This window comes from Mauremys mutica, chromosome 20 (assembly GCF_020497125.1).
Source record: "Mauremys mutica isolate MM-2020 ecotype Southern chromosome 20, ASM2049712v1, whole genome shotgun sequence".
Taxonomy (NCBI): Eukaryota; Metazoa; Chordata; order Testudines; family Geoemydidae; genus Mauremys; species Mauremys mutica.
The window spans coordinates 40388-53642 of record NC_059091.1 but is presented as its reverse complement, the minus strand read 5'-3'; the positions used below and the strand labels follow the sequence as shown (position 1 = coordinate 53642).

General features: G+C 46.7%; 1 protein-coding gene across 1 annotated transcript in view; it reads left to right on the top strand.

Moving 5' to 3' along the window:
- LOC123353654 (venom factor-like) overlaps window positions 1-13255 on the top strand; it is a 64478-nt gene that overhangs the window by 11762 nt on the left and 39461 nt on the right. The window contains exons 3-9 of the mRNA XM_044994947.1: window positions 410-572; window positions 1215-1285; window positions 2288-2382; window positions 3616-3698; window positions 3859-3949; window positions 4448-4550; window positions 4643-4763. Of these exons, the coding sequence (XP_044850882.1) occupies window positions 410-572; window positions 1215-1285; window positions 2288-2382; window positions 3616-3698; window positions 3859-3949; window positions 4448-4550; window positions 4643-4763 (727 nt within the window). The remainder of the gene's footprint in view (window positions 1-409; window positions 573-1214; window positions 1286-2287; window positions 2383-3615; window positions 3699-3858; window positions 3950-4447; window positions 4551-4642; window positions 4764-13255) is intronic.

The following is a 13255-nucleotide window of genomic DNA, read 5'->3' as shown; positions in this document are numbered from 1 at the left end:
GGTTGTTACAAGGAGGAGGGAGAAAAATTGTTCTTCTTAACCTCTGAGGATAGGACAAGAAGCAATGGCCTTAAATTGAAGCAAGAGCGGTTTAGGTTCGACATAAGAAAAATCTTTCTGTCAGAGCAGTTAAGCACTGGAATAAATTACCTAGGGAGGTTATGGAATCTCCATCATTTAGGATTTTTAAGAGCAGGTTGAACAAACACCTGTCAGGGATGGTGTAGATAATACTTACTCCTGCCTTGAGTGCAGGGGACTGGACTAGATGACCTCTCAAGGTCCCTTTCAGGTCTATGATTCTGTAACTTAAGCATCATTAACACTGCAAAGGTCTTTTGCGTAGAGCATTGCTTGTGGTGGTGAGTAAAAGCAGGAAGAACTCATCCATGCTCTTCTTCTCATGCAGGTTCCCACCAAAAACATAACAAAAGATTCCAGACAAAATCAGTATGTCGTGGTCCAGGCTAAGTTCCCTCAGCAAACCCTGGAGAAAGTGGTTCTGGTCCATTTCCACAGTGGATACATCTTTATCCAGACAGATAAAACCATCTATACACCCGGGTCTACAGGTACTACCTTCCCCTGGTTTCTTCTAATGGGAAGGGGTGGGAGCTGCTGATGTCATGCCATATCTACAGCAGGGCTGCTGGGGCCATCCTGTGCATATTGCTTTGCTTGTTGTCTGGTTGAAGATGGAGGACAGTTGGACCAGAGACTCTGCCACCACCAACTTGCAATATTTCACCCTTCACCATCGTCCTAGCTGGAATGTCCCATTGATTGTTAGATACTAAAAGACTGGGTGGGCCATGGGATTGAGAATGGGCGATGGAACTTTTCAAATCCCAGTGACTGGTTCTGCTCCATCTTGTACCAAGATACATGTCCCCATCTGACGGCTGTCCCGAAGCCTGTGTGAAATAGGGGCTGCTAATCCCAGCCCATTCAGAGCAGGACAGGTCCCAGCAATGACAAAGCCCTCCCACCTGGTACTTAGCCACAGGGGAGAAGAGCAAGACAATGCCCTAAAGAAAAAAAGCCATGGAGATCTCCAACTGTAGAGAGGCTATCGTGAAACAACCCCTCTGTGGGGTCAGGCACCGAACTCCGGTTGGTTTCAATCAGATTTAGACACCTAAGTAGCTTTGAGGATCTGGGCCAAGGTGTCTATCAGTTAACGACATCCCTCTCGTCTCTCTTTATTTTCTCAGTCCTCTACCGGATCTTCACCGTGGGTCACAAACTGGAACCGGTGTCTAAGAGAGTGATTGTGGAGTTTGAGGTGAGGTCACTGTTCTGAGTGAGCCCGTGGGGGGATAGGTGGGTTTAGCCACTTGTGTGGGTAATGCACAGCAATTTATTGTGACTGAGGAGGCTGCATAGAATCCCTGTGTGTAGCAGCAACATGGTACAGCCGGGAGTAAAGCAAATGATTGTCTGAGGTCTCTCCTTGAAAACCTCTGGCATCCAAATTCTCCCCCAGTCATTAAGGAGGTTACAAAGTTTGCAGGGGCAGCAGCCAGGCAGCTCTCAGTGGAAGTTCCATGGTTCTGCAATGGTGTTAACGCTTGAGGAAAGTTGCATGGAGTTCTTCGGGAAGAGCCAGGCAGGTGGTTGTCTGGGAAGGCTGAAGACAAGGAGCCACTGCAAGGAGCCCTTTGAAGGACGTGTAAACTGGTGGCAGGGACTGGGATTATAGCTCCAGGTGTTAGTCCTGTTCAGGCCCTTTCCACTGGGCTTTATGATCCATAAAATAAAGTGAATCAGCTGCAAAACCCTGGGCAATAATCCCCCGGGGTTTTCCTCACCTCAGCCACCTGGGAGGGGAGAGAACACATCTGTCCCTTCAGTTCCTCTTTGACTCAGTTTCCCCTTTCTTTGACACTCTGCCCTGAGCAGCATCATAGCCAGCTGGGACCTTGTGATGGGGAGCAGCTGTGGTTGGCAGAGCGACACAGCCCTTTGGGCAGCTCCAAGGTTTGCAGATAGCTCAGGGTTAAGTCTGGCATCTGCAATTCTGCCATGGAGGCTCTTTAGTCTTTCAAGCTGCTTCCTTGAGTTCTTTGCTGGCCTTGCTGAGCCAGGTCAGGAGAGATTTGTCGTTTTTTCCAGTGTCTCTGGCTAGTTAAGAAATTCCAACAAATCAGTGGAGTCCAGATTGTTACATGCTATTGTTGGAAGTATGGAGAGCCCTCCACTGGCCCAGGAATGTAAACGTGGCAGATGATGTTGTGAAGAGCAATTGGAAGCATTTTTTCTCCCTAAACTCTTGTTTCCTTTCCAGACCCCTGAGTCCATTATTATCAAGAGGATTCCCATCTCTGCCTACTTGAAATCAGGCATTTCCTCCCTGAGCCATAATTTGCCGGAGATTATCAGGTACATTGCCCGGATGTTACTATGCCTGAACGGAGCAGAGTTTTGCAGGAGTTGGGCAGGGAAGCAGAAGAGATGATGTGGAGCTAGTTTCTGTGTGTGGCCCATCAGCTAGATCATCTCCTACAGGCATTTCCAAGTGATGTGGAGAAAACAAACTCTCCTGCCACATACTCAGTCGTGGCATAATTTGATTTGTATTTGTTATAGTTTGGATGGATAATCATGTTTATTTGTAAGCCTTTTTTTCCGGTTTCTATCACTTCAAATGCTCAGTTGTGCAAAATTAAAGTATGGGTTTTTATCGTCTCCCATTCTGAGTTTTAGTACTTTAAATGTTCACAGGTGGGGGAAAACATGGAGGGCCAGAAAACGGTGGCGGGATCTGACAATAATTATTTAATGACAGTAGACACTGAGATTCAAAAAAGGGAAAGCTTTATAGCCATTAAAACACAAATTTGGCAACATCGTATATCCAAATACACAAAGTATAAAGCCTTAAATCAAACTGTAGTAAGTTCTCAAGGTGCATTTTTCTCGTTTTGCCTATCTGTAAATTTCGATATTATTGATGTAAATGTGTTTTTGTCGGTATGCGTGTGCACAGTGAAATCAATGACACGTATCGATAAAAACCAATCTTTCCAAGTCTATGCAGACACCAGAATGAAGCTGCACTGACTTTCTTGCCATTACTCCTGATTTATTCTAGAGTATGTGAAGGTAGGATTAGGCCCTGTTAGCCTGTTTTTCAAAAGTGCTGAGCACCCTACCTCCCATTCTGTGGGATTTATGAATGCTCAACTACTCTGAAAATTACATCAGTGAGCTGGTGAGTGAGGGGCCAGATTTTTGTATGGATCGGAGTTTCCTTACATTTGGGGTTATTTGGATTGAGGGTTTTGGTCCATGCAGACTGTAGAAACAAGTGCTGGCCACGTTTAGATCCAAATTTCTCAAACCTTGCTGGCCAAAGGTTGAGGGGGTTGTGGATCAAATGTTTTGTTCCAAGTCCCTACCTTTAGTTCTGGTTCATGAAAACATCAAGGTGCAGAAAAACATGACTTGTCTGAAGTTCCCTGGGGTTCCCTGAAGACAGCTTGAATTCCATGTATGGCTCAGATTTACCTTCAGGAGCTGATAAAATTACTGGAGAAACAAGTGAGCCAGCTGGGCCTTGCAAAATGTGTGTGTTAAGTGCATTCAGTGTTCCTTCTTATTTCCTTCCTCCAGTCTGGGAACCTGGAAGATCACAGCCAGATATGAAGACTTCCCTCAGCAGACCTTCAGTGCGCAATTTGATGTTAAGGAGTATGGTAAGAATCCAGCACCCACCGGGCCCAAGCTCAGGGAGTGGGTCTGTCTCTACTCTCCTGACACCATCTTGGAGTGGTCTCTCCATTCGGCTTGGCTTTGCTGGCAACCCACCTTATCCTACAAGCTCAATGTTCTCCTCTTCCCCTCTCATTTCTCCAGTGTTGCCGAGTTTCGAAGTCATATTGGAACCGTCTGAGAAGTTTTTATACATCGATGGCAATGAAGACTTCAGGGTTTCTATCACTGCGAGGTGGGTCTGTGAGTGGATGGAAGGGATCAGCTGAGTGGGGTAGCAACCACAGGTTTTAGTGCAGAAAGAAACCTAAGTCTTGCATCACTTTGGGAATGTTTTTCACTAAATGTTTTCTTTTTTCTTCCATGAAGAGTCTCCATTTCCAATAGAAAATTCTGATTTTTTTTTCATCCAAAAACCAATGTCCAAAAATGCGGGGGGTGGGAGTTAGGCTGAAAATTTAGTGATTCAGAAATGCGGCACGGTGCCTCATGGGAATTGCCATTCGGGTGCTTCATTCTTCCATTCTTCTCCATGGGCTGGGCTTGCCAGCTGGACTTAAACTCCCATGATGCACCATAGCCATGATGGTCCCCTTCTCCTTACCATGGTGAATCATGGGAGATATACACCGACCAAGCAGCTGGGTCTATGGAGGAGAATGGTGGCACGAGGGCATAATATTCAGCAGTAGGTTTCCTTGTGGCTTTTCTTACCCATCCATATCTCCTCCAGGTACCTATATGGGAAAAAACTAGATGGCCATGCCTTTGTCCTCTTTGGCGTGAAGGTGGATGATGAGAAGAGGAGTATCCCACAGTCTCTCAAGAGAATCTCGGTAATTCCTGTTCTCAGCTGTGGGGGGGAGGGATTCACACCCTCCTGGGGAACTGCATGGGTGAGGTCATGAAACTCTCTCTCCCTTTCTAGATAGAAGATGGAGAAGGGGAAGCAACGCTGACCAGAGCGATGCTGCAGGCTCGGTTTGCCAACCTGAATGAACTGGTTGGCCACTCGCTCTACGTCTCTGTCACCGTTTTGACAGAATCTGGTGAGCATCAGCAATAAGTGCACAGCCAAGTGCTTTATTCACAGGGTGTTCCAAACCGGTGCCGAGTGCAGTTCAAGGTGTTGATTTAGGTGCATAAAGCCCTATCTGCTTAGGGTTCTGCAGATCTTAAAGGCTGCAGGCCAGATTCTGATCTCATTCGCTCTGGGGTAAACCTGGTGTGAAGGGTTGCTCCCTCCTCCGGGGTGTCACCTGATGTATTGGGGTACCACTGAGCCTGCCTTTTCCACCAGCCTGGGCTCCCTTACACTGTTCTGCTGAGCCAGGCCCTCTCAAGCCTCCTCCAGCACAGCCTCAGGTAGGGACACACCCAGCTGCAGAAAGACACAGACACTGAAATCATAGAATCATAGATTCTTCTTCAAGTGCTGTCCCTGTGGGTGCTCCACTCCAGGTGATGGTGCGTCCCGGCGCCGTTGATCGGAGATTTTTGGTAGCAGTGCCTGGTCAGGATGCACACGCTCAGCTGCTGTCTTGTGGTGTCATTCGAGTCTGCCTGAGTGCGCACGTCCTACACCCCACTCAGTTCCTTCTCAACCGTCCCCGGCTGAAGATGGGACTCAGGGCGGTGCTGAACCTCTTCCTTGGTCACTGAAAGAAATAAGTAAAAAGAAATAGAAATAGTTAGACAGAAATATCCCAGTTCTCTCCCTTCCTTTAGAATAGTTTGTTAGTTAAAAAAAAACAAAACAAAAAAACCTTTTTCTCTCGCATTCGTCTTCCGTTGAGTCTTTGCCCCCAGGCAATCATAGGTCAATGATGCTGGGATCTCCAGGCTTTAAGAAATGTGACTCCTGCAAGGAGCCTATGCCACGCTCTGACAGACACTCATGGTATGTGAAGTGCCTCGGCGAGACACACATCCCTGCTAAGTGTCTCCACTGTACCCACCTGAAAACCAGAGCCTTGATGGAGAAATCTCTGAAGCCGCCTATGGAGCTGGGCACAAGTAAACCCTCTCTCTCAGGCTCCCCTGCCAGGTCGGAACCGATCAGGAGCGCGGCTTCACCCTCTCAAGCGAAGAGGCAGGATGCCCCAATGTCCACCCAGAGACTTTCAAAAGGGTAAAGGGTCTCCTGCGAGATCTTTACCCTCGGTGCTGACAGCGCCAAAAGCAGGTGCCTCTGACTGCCCTAGAACCTCAGCCATGGCTCACGCAGGATGCAAAAGCAGGGAACCGACTTCCCAAAGCGGAAAGCTCTCCTCTGCACCGGTCCTACTGGCATCAGAGATGAAGCCGGTACCGGCAACATGTTTGGCACTGAGCCTGCCCATCACCCCTGCAGCAGACGCGGACCCCCTGCAGGGTGCCTATAAATGGCCCGCAGCACCTGCAAAATCTAAACAAAAGTCACTACAGGCTTCCACTCACACTCCGCACCCCGCAGGAACACAGCCCATGGAGCAGCAACAATTTTTACATCAAGATGATATCTCCGTGGCCCCTGAGCCTGGCTCCCTGCTCCTTGACACACAGTGCTCACTATATGAACAGTGGCTCTCACCACCCAACCTGGCTACCCTCACGGACAGCGAGAATGACATGCAGCAGCAGACAGAGTTCTCCCCGCCTGATTCTCCTCCACTGGAACCATATATATCTCAAGGCACGGCACCTCACAAGAACCAGCCTCAGTTTCCCTACTTTGTCCCCCCATGGGTGGGACCTCACTTTTCTTACCCTATGCCTTCACCTCAATGGTACTCTTGGTCCGTTCCTGCTGCCACTCCTCGCGGCCCTTCCACCAGATCACAGACCCATTCTGAGCCTCTGTGTCCAGCTCCATCTACATCTAGAGCTCCTGAACCCCCTCTAGAAGAGGTGGGCTATAAACTCTTACCTGATTCACCGGCTCCTAACTCTCCAGCAGCTGCAGATGGAGCCCTCATGCCTCCACCTCCACAAAATGTGGATAACTTTAAGCAATTCCAGGAACTTTTCAAGAAGGTGACACTCAGCCAGGGCATTCCTGTGGAGGAAGTACAGAAGACACAACACACACTCTTCAAAATCCTCCAACCCTCTGCATCCTCAAAGATCATGCTACCCATAAACAAAGCCCTTCTAGACCCAGCTAACATTCTCTGGCAGACCCCTGCTTGCATCCCACCAACATGCAAAAAGGCTGAACGAAAATATTATGTTGCTACCAAAGATGTAGACTTATTTTCCCACCCACAACCAAATTCTCTTATAGTGGATGCAGCGACACACAGAACAAAACAGCCACAATACCTACCCACTCCGCAAGACAAAATTCTGAAATGACTTGACATCCTGGGCTGCAAAGTTTATACCTCCTCCACTTTGCAATATAGAATTGCAAATTACTCCACCCTCCTCGCAAGCTACGACTATGACAACTACAACAAGCTCTTTGATTTTACCTCCCATATCCTGGAGGACAGGAGAGCGGACTTTAAGTCAATCCTTGTTGAAGGCCAATTGGTGTCCAGGACGGTGCTACAAACATCCCTGGACATGGCAGACCCAGCAGCCCGCACTACAGTGGTGATGCGCAGATCTTCCTGGCTATCTGCATCCGGTATACCCAAAGATCTGCAGATCAAAGTGGAGGACCTTCTCTTTGACAAAGATAAACTTTTTTCTAAAAAAACTGACCAAGTCCTTCACATGATGAAAGACTCTAGGGCCACCCTGCGCACACTTGGCATATACCCGTTTCTCTCCAGGAGACAACAGTATCAACCTTATCAGAGGCCCCGCACACAACAATATCACCGGTCCCAGACCAGATCATATGATATTGGAAGGAACCGCAACAGACCTCCTAAGCGCAGACAAAACCATGCACAACCAGCCACCTCCCACCCATTGGGAAACAAACATCAATTTTGAAGTGTTGGTCGGGGGTCTGCATGACCACCTCTTGACTCCGCTGCCTATTTGCCCATTTGCCCACCACCTCCAGTTTTTCCACCATGTCTGGCAACAGGTCACACAGGACTGCTGGGTCCTGGAAATAGTTCAATCAGGTTACTCCAGCCCTTTCATCTCCTGCCTGCCTACCCTTCTCCCTTCCCCGTCCCTCTTCAGGGACCCCTCTCACGAGCACCTACTTCACGTAGAAGTGGCTCATCTTCTACACCTAGGTGCAGTGGAACATGTACCAACGCAACATCGGGGAAAAGGATTCTACTCTCACTACTTTCTGACCCAAAAGAAAGGCGGGGGATGGAGACCTATACTAGACCTACTCCGACTGAACAAATTTGTACATGTACAGAAATTCAAGATGATCACATTGGGCACAATAATACCCACGCTGGAACAAGGGGACTGGTTCACAGCCCTCGACCTACAAGATGCCTATTTTCACATATTCATTCATCCAGCACACAGACGCTTCCTGCGATTCACACTCAGACATGACCACTTTCAATACAGAGCACTCCCACTTGGACTCTCCACAGCACCGAGAGTATTCTCCGAGACCCTAGCCGTAGTCATGGCCCACCTCTGCAAACATGGGATTATATTTTTCCCCTACATAGATGACTGCCTTATCAAGGGTGGCTCATACGACGAGGCATTAAAGGCGATGCGTCTTACCATCTTCCTCTTCCACAGTCCAGGCCTGCAAATAAACTTCAACAAAATTCACCTTGATACCCACACAACAGATCAAGTTCATTGGAGCTCACCTGGTGCCCAGGCCAACCCTATGGATGCTGCTAAGGGAAAAATTTTCCGGCAGGTGTGCATGCGGCACGCACACACCTGATTGGAATGGATTGAACAACACATCTCAAAGAACAACAATTATGAGAAGGTGAATAACCATTTTTTTCTAAGAGCTCTGGGTCAGCTCTTAGGGATAGTCTGGGCATACTTACTCCTGCCTCAGTGTGGGGGATGGAGTAGATGACTTCTTGCGGTCCCTTCCAGCTCTACATAGCTATGATTTCTAAACTTTCCCTGCAGAGGGAGCAGCCATTCTGTTCCGAGCAGCTGTAGCTTGTTACAGATGAAACTAGTAGCTGAAAGCCTGTGCCGTTGCATGGGTGTGGCAATTGGACCAAGTAATCCAAACAACAAATGACATTATTGTAATGATGCTGCCTGTGGTGAGACACTTCTGTGAATATCGATTTAGGACAAATTGCTTAGAGCAGGGCAGTTACAGCCCAAGGCTGGGGTTTCTCCACTTCTAAGGCACCAAACCAGCCAGCCAGAGAGGACTTTGGTTTTACCCCACTGGCTAACCATAAGTCATACAAGCAATTCCCTTAGACACTCCAGTTTCCCAGTATCACCACCAGTGCCACTTGTTATGGGGACGAACGGTTATGAAAACCAACACCCCAGTAAAAGAAAAAAGGTTCTCCCGATCCCAAAGGATCAAGCCCCAGACCCAGGTCAATATACAAAACAGATCTTACCCACAAATCACGCTGTTGCCAGCGGTGGCTCCCAGCACCAGCGCTCCAAGCGCGTGTCTGGGGCAGCAAGCCGCGGCGGGTGGCCTGCCAGTCCCTGCAAGGGCAGCAGTCAGGCAGCCTTCGGCGGCTTGCCTGCTGGAGGTCCGCTGGTCCCGTGGATTTGGTGGCAATTCGGCGGTGGGTACGCCAAAGCCATGGGACTGGTGGACCTCCTGCTGGCAAGCCACCGAATCCGCGAGACCAGGGACCTCCCGCAGGCAAGCCGCCAAAGGCTGCCTGACTGACGTGCTTGGGGTGGCAAAAAAGCTAGAGCTGCCCCTGGCTGTTGCCAATCCTTTAGAATCTAAAATCTAAAGGTTTATTCATAAAAAGAAAGAAATAGAAAAGAGAGCTAAAATTGGTTAAATGGAATCAATTACATAGTGTTGTGGAAAAATCGACCACACCTTTGAATTTTGGATCAGGCAGCCGGAGGCACTTTTATTATAGTACAAGCATGCATGCAGGGAGAGGGTTAAGCTCCCCTCTGCCTGTTACAAATTTTACCAAGCTTATAAAGGTTAAAACCGCAAATTAGCATTTACTTAAAAGTTCCTTATTTGGGAGTATCAATTGTACCATTAGCAAGCTACTTCAGTTTTCTCCCATATATGGTGTTTCCTTTTATTGTTTCTGGGCAGTTTTCGTTGGTGGTCTGCCAGTCTTAAGACCCTTTCTTTGTGGTTACATTATACAGGCTAAAATTCATAAAGCAATCTAAAAACAAGCTGAACACTCCTTTCTTATTTCCTTCTTTTGGTTCCTCATTTTCCCTGAATGCCCTCTGTACAGATAAACATATTAAAAGCAGAAATGCAAACCTTGGCTTTATATATAACAGTTGTCTAGACTATAGGCCTTTGGGCCTAATACAATAAATGCTGCAAGCAAATAATAACCTAGGCTGGACAGGGGGGGCAAATTTTCCCTATCATTCCCTCCTTTTTGATGCCAATATTTCCTTTGGCATCAACATATTAAATTTGGATTTGCATTAATTCCTGAATTTCGGAATCAACGACTTCGGTTTCCCGGGGGTTTTCTAAGGAGTTACATTTATTAACGGAAGGCATGTTTAGGTAATTATAAAAATGGGAGTCAGGAGAACAGGGGTCTACATCTAATCCTCTTAATGGGACAAGGGCTATTTAATGAGGGGGTTTTAAGGGCCATAAAATTCATTAACAATCATAAGCTTCACTTGCTCTTATACATTAAAGCTAACAGGTTTAGGACTAGGCAAGCAATAATAAATGCATCCATTACAAAAGCAACAATAACATAACCCCATACCAAACAATAATAATAAAACAATAACATTCCTATGGCAATTAAAACGAGACACAAAACATCATATTTTGTATATAAAATAAAACCCTATAGGCTATATAAAAAGCATTATTTTTAATTTGATATATATTCTAAAATATATAAATTTGCCATTGAAGTTCAGAAATTTTGTACTTTTGGTAAGACTACAAACAAATTCTGGAACCAGTCAGGCACTAGGGTAATCCAGCTAAAGGGCATTTAAGGATCTAAGGGTATCTAAAGAATTAGTTACAAAATTACTCTTTTTAGGCCAAATACAATATATGACTGCCTGCAGCAGTGATAAGATTAAATGTATGTCTTGTAAATGGTGGTCTCTACAAGCACACAACTATCATTAGCTTAAAGAAGCAGGTGTCCTGTCAGGATAGTTTCTTGTTCTATACCCTTCCAACAAAAGTTATCATTAACTGTGACAACTTCTCCTGGCTTCAGTTTACATACACACTAAAGCTGTGGGGGTTCTAATGGTGAGAGCGTCCATTGGTTTCCTATCCTAATCCAAATATTGTTATTTTACGAGCACTGACTATGAATTGGCTAGGCATATCAGGTGGCTTGATTTCCCAAATGTCTTGGTGAATCACCCAATCTTACATGCATCCTTCCCACGGGCCTGGCAGGATTTGGTATGTGGAAGCCCACACTTCCTTTAACCGGTCCATATGCTTGGAAGGAGCACTGTGAATGCACACACTTTTACCCAGAAAATTTCCAATTATGTCTCTATGACCACAGGTCAGATGGTACTCCTGAGATGTCTGTAAGGGCCGTGGGCCAAGCCTGGTGCTCAAGATCACTCTGAATGGCCATGAGCTGGTCATTCAGGAAATCCCGAACTTCTGAGCATGCCTGATCCCACTGCAATGCCTTCCCAGCATCAGAGACACGCTGGATCATACGGCTAAACACGCTTTGGGTGATGACACTAAGGGCGGAGATTAAATGCAGTTCTCCAACCCCAGCCCCGACCCCAGTGATCTGTGCCTCGGAAATAAATCCTGCCGCTTGTTCCAATTGTCCCAATCTGCTTTCATATTGATGGGGCTTATAAACACTCCAAGCGGAGGCAACACTAACTGCCCCTTTCCACAATGTGTTAGCAAGATCCCTCCTTTTTCTAGACTTACGAACCCAAACGCGTTGTAACAATCGTGGGACGGCCTCCCCCCCGGGAACAATTAGGATAAATGGCGGCAAATTGAAAATAAGTTAAAGGCAATATAAACCTAATAGTCCCTAATGTGGCATTAAGTATAGTCCATTTAAATCCCTCGGGGTCAATAGTTTCTAAGGTTTCATACCACAACTGCTGGGGGTGGACTTGGACACCCTGCTTGGATGTGGTCTTGTTAATAGTATGTGTGGGGGTCAACTGGATAAAAGTACATGTAATAAAATGGATATGTACAGTTCCCAAAGGTTCCCACTCCACTATCCGATGATAGAGGTGGCCTTAAGCGAAAAAAAAATAATTTGGTTGAACAATAAGAGAATAAATTGTTAATAAGACAGGGCCTAGGCCATGTAAAATTGTCAAAGGTCATTTTCTTTTCCCGGTGGGGATGGGGATGGAGTGTAGGAACAATTTTTCTAGTTGGGGCTGATGGAAGAGAAGGTTTAGGTTCTGACAACAATTCGGGGATAGTTTGATATGGGTATGGTACTTGGCCAATTTTTTATATCATTAATGGTCAAAGGCTTAGTTCCCTTCTTTACCTCAGCCGACCGCGCTATCCTTTTCTTTTTTCTAGGGCTGGGCATGGCTTCGTGGGTGGGGTTGGTTTTGTTTTGCACAAGGTTGGTTTGGTCTTCCGTAGGGGGGACCTAAAGATGTTATAGGGATCGGGGTGACGGGAGCACTAGCTTTCCCTGGTATCAAAAAAACCATAAGGGTATCATGAAAATTTAAAAGCAACAAAAAAAAACATGGTTACACAGATAAACCAAAGAGACGGCATAAGCTACTTTCGCACCATGGCTGATTCTTTGATTTTTGCTCTGGGATCAGCCATTGCAATAAGTCTTTTAACAGATCGGAAATAAGTCTTTTCCTAGTTTTCCTTTAGAGTCTTTTTCTGAGGTTATATCTTGGCTCCTTTTCCTGAGGCTCACGTGTTAAAGGGTTTTCTACTAGATTATAGTCCCTTTTAGTGAATTGGTCTTGAACCTCAGGAACGAAGGGTGCCGTAGTGGGATCCAAAGGTGGGGCAACCTTTTTACAGTGAGAGGCGTGGACCCAACGTGGGAATCCCTGGTACTTGACCGCCATGTGAGTAACCAACAGCACCTTGTGATGGCCCTTCCACCGAGGTTCCAGGGAGGATTTCCGCTGGTGCACCTTAAGGTAGACCCAATCTCCTGGCTGCAACGGGTGGCATGAAGTATCCGCAGGTTCAGGCAGGGTGTCTTTAACAAGTTTCATTTTCAGGTAGTTTTGGCTAGCTTCCGCAAGCTATTCTTCGAGATTTCGTAGTCTTAATTCACTTAGCTGTCCGGCAGTGAGGCGGCAAGGGAGAGGTTACTAGCACAATCACCTTGCTTGCTTGGAGGCTTTATTATGTCCTTAGGTGGAGAGGTTGTTTTCTCAGCAAGATTCAAAGGCTCAGTGGGTCTGTCAGCTGACAAAGGAAAGGTTGCCACATTTTTACCTTGTCCTTCACTCCTGCTGTTTAGAAGGAGCAACAACGCCAGAAGGA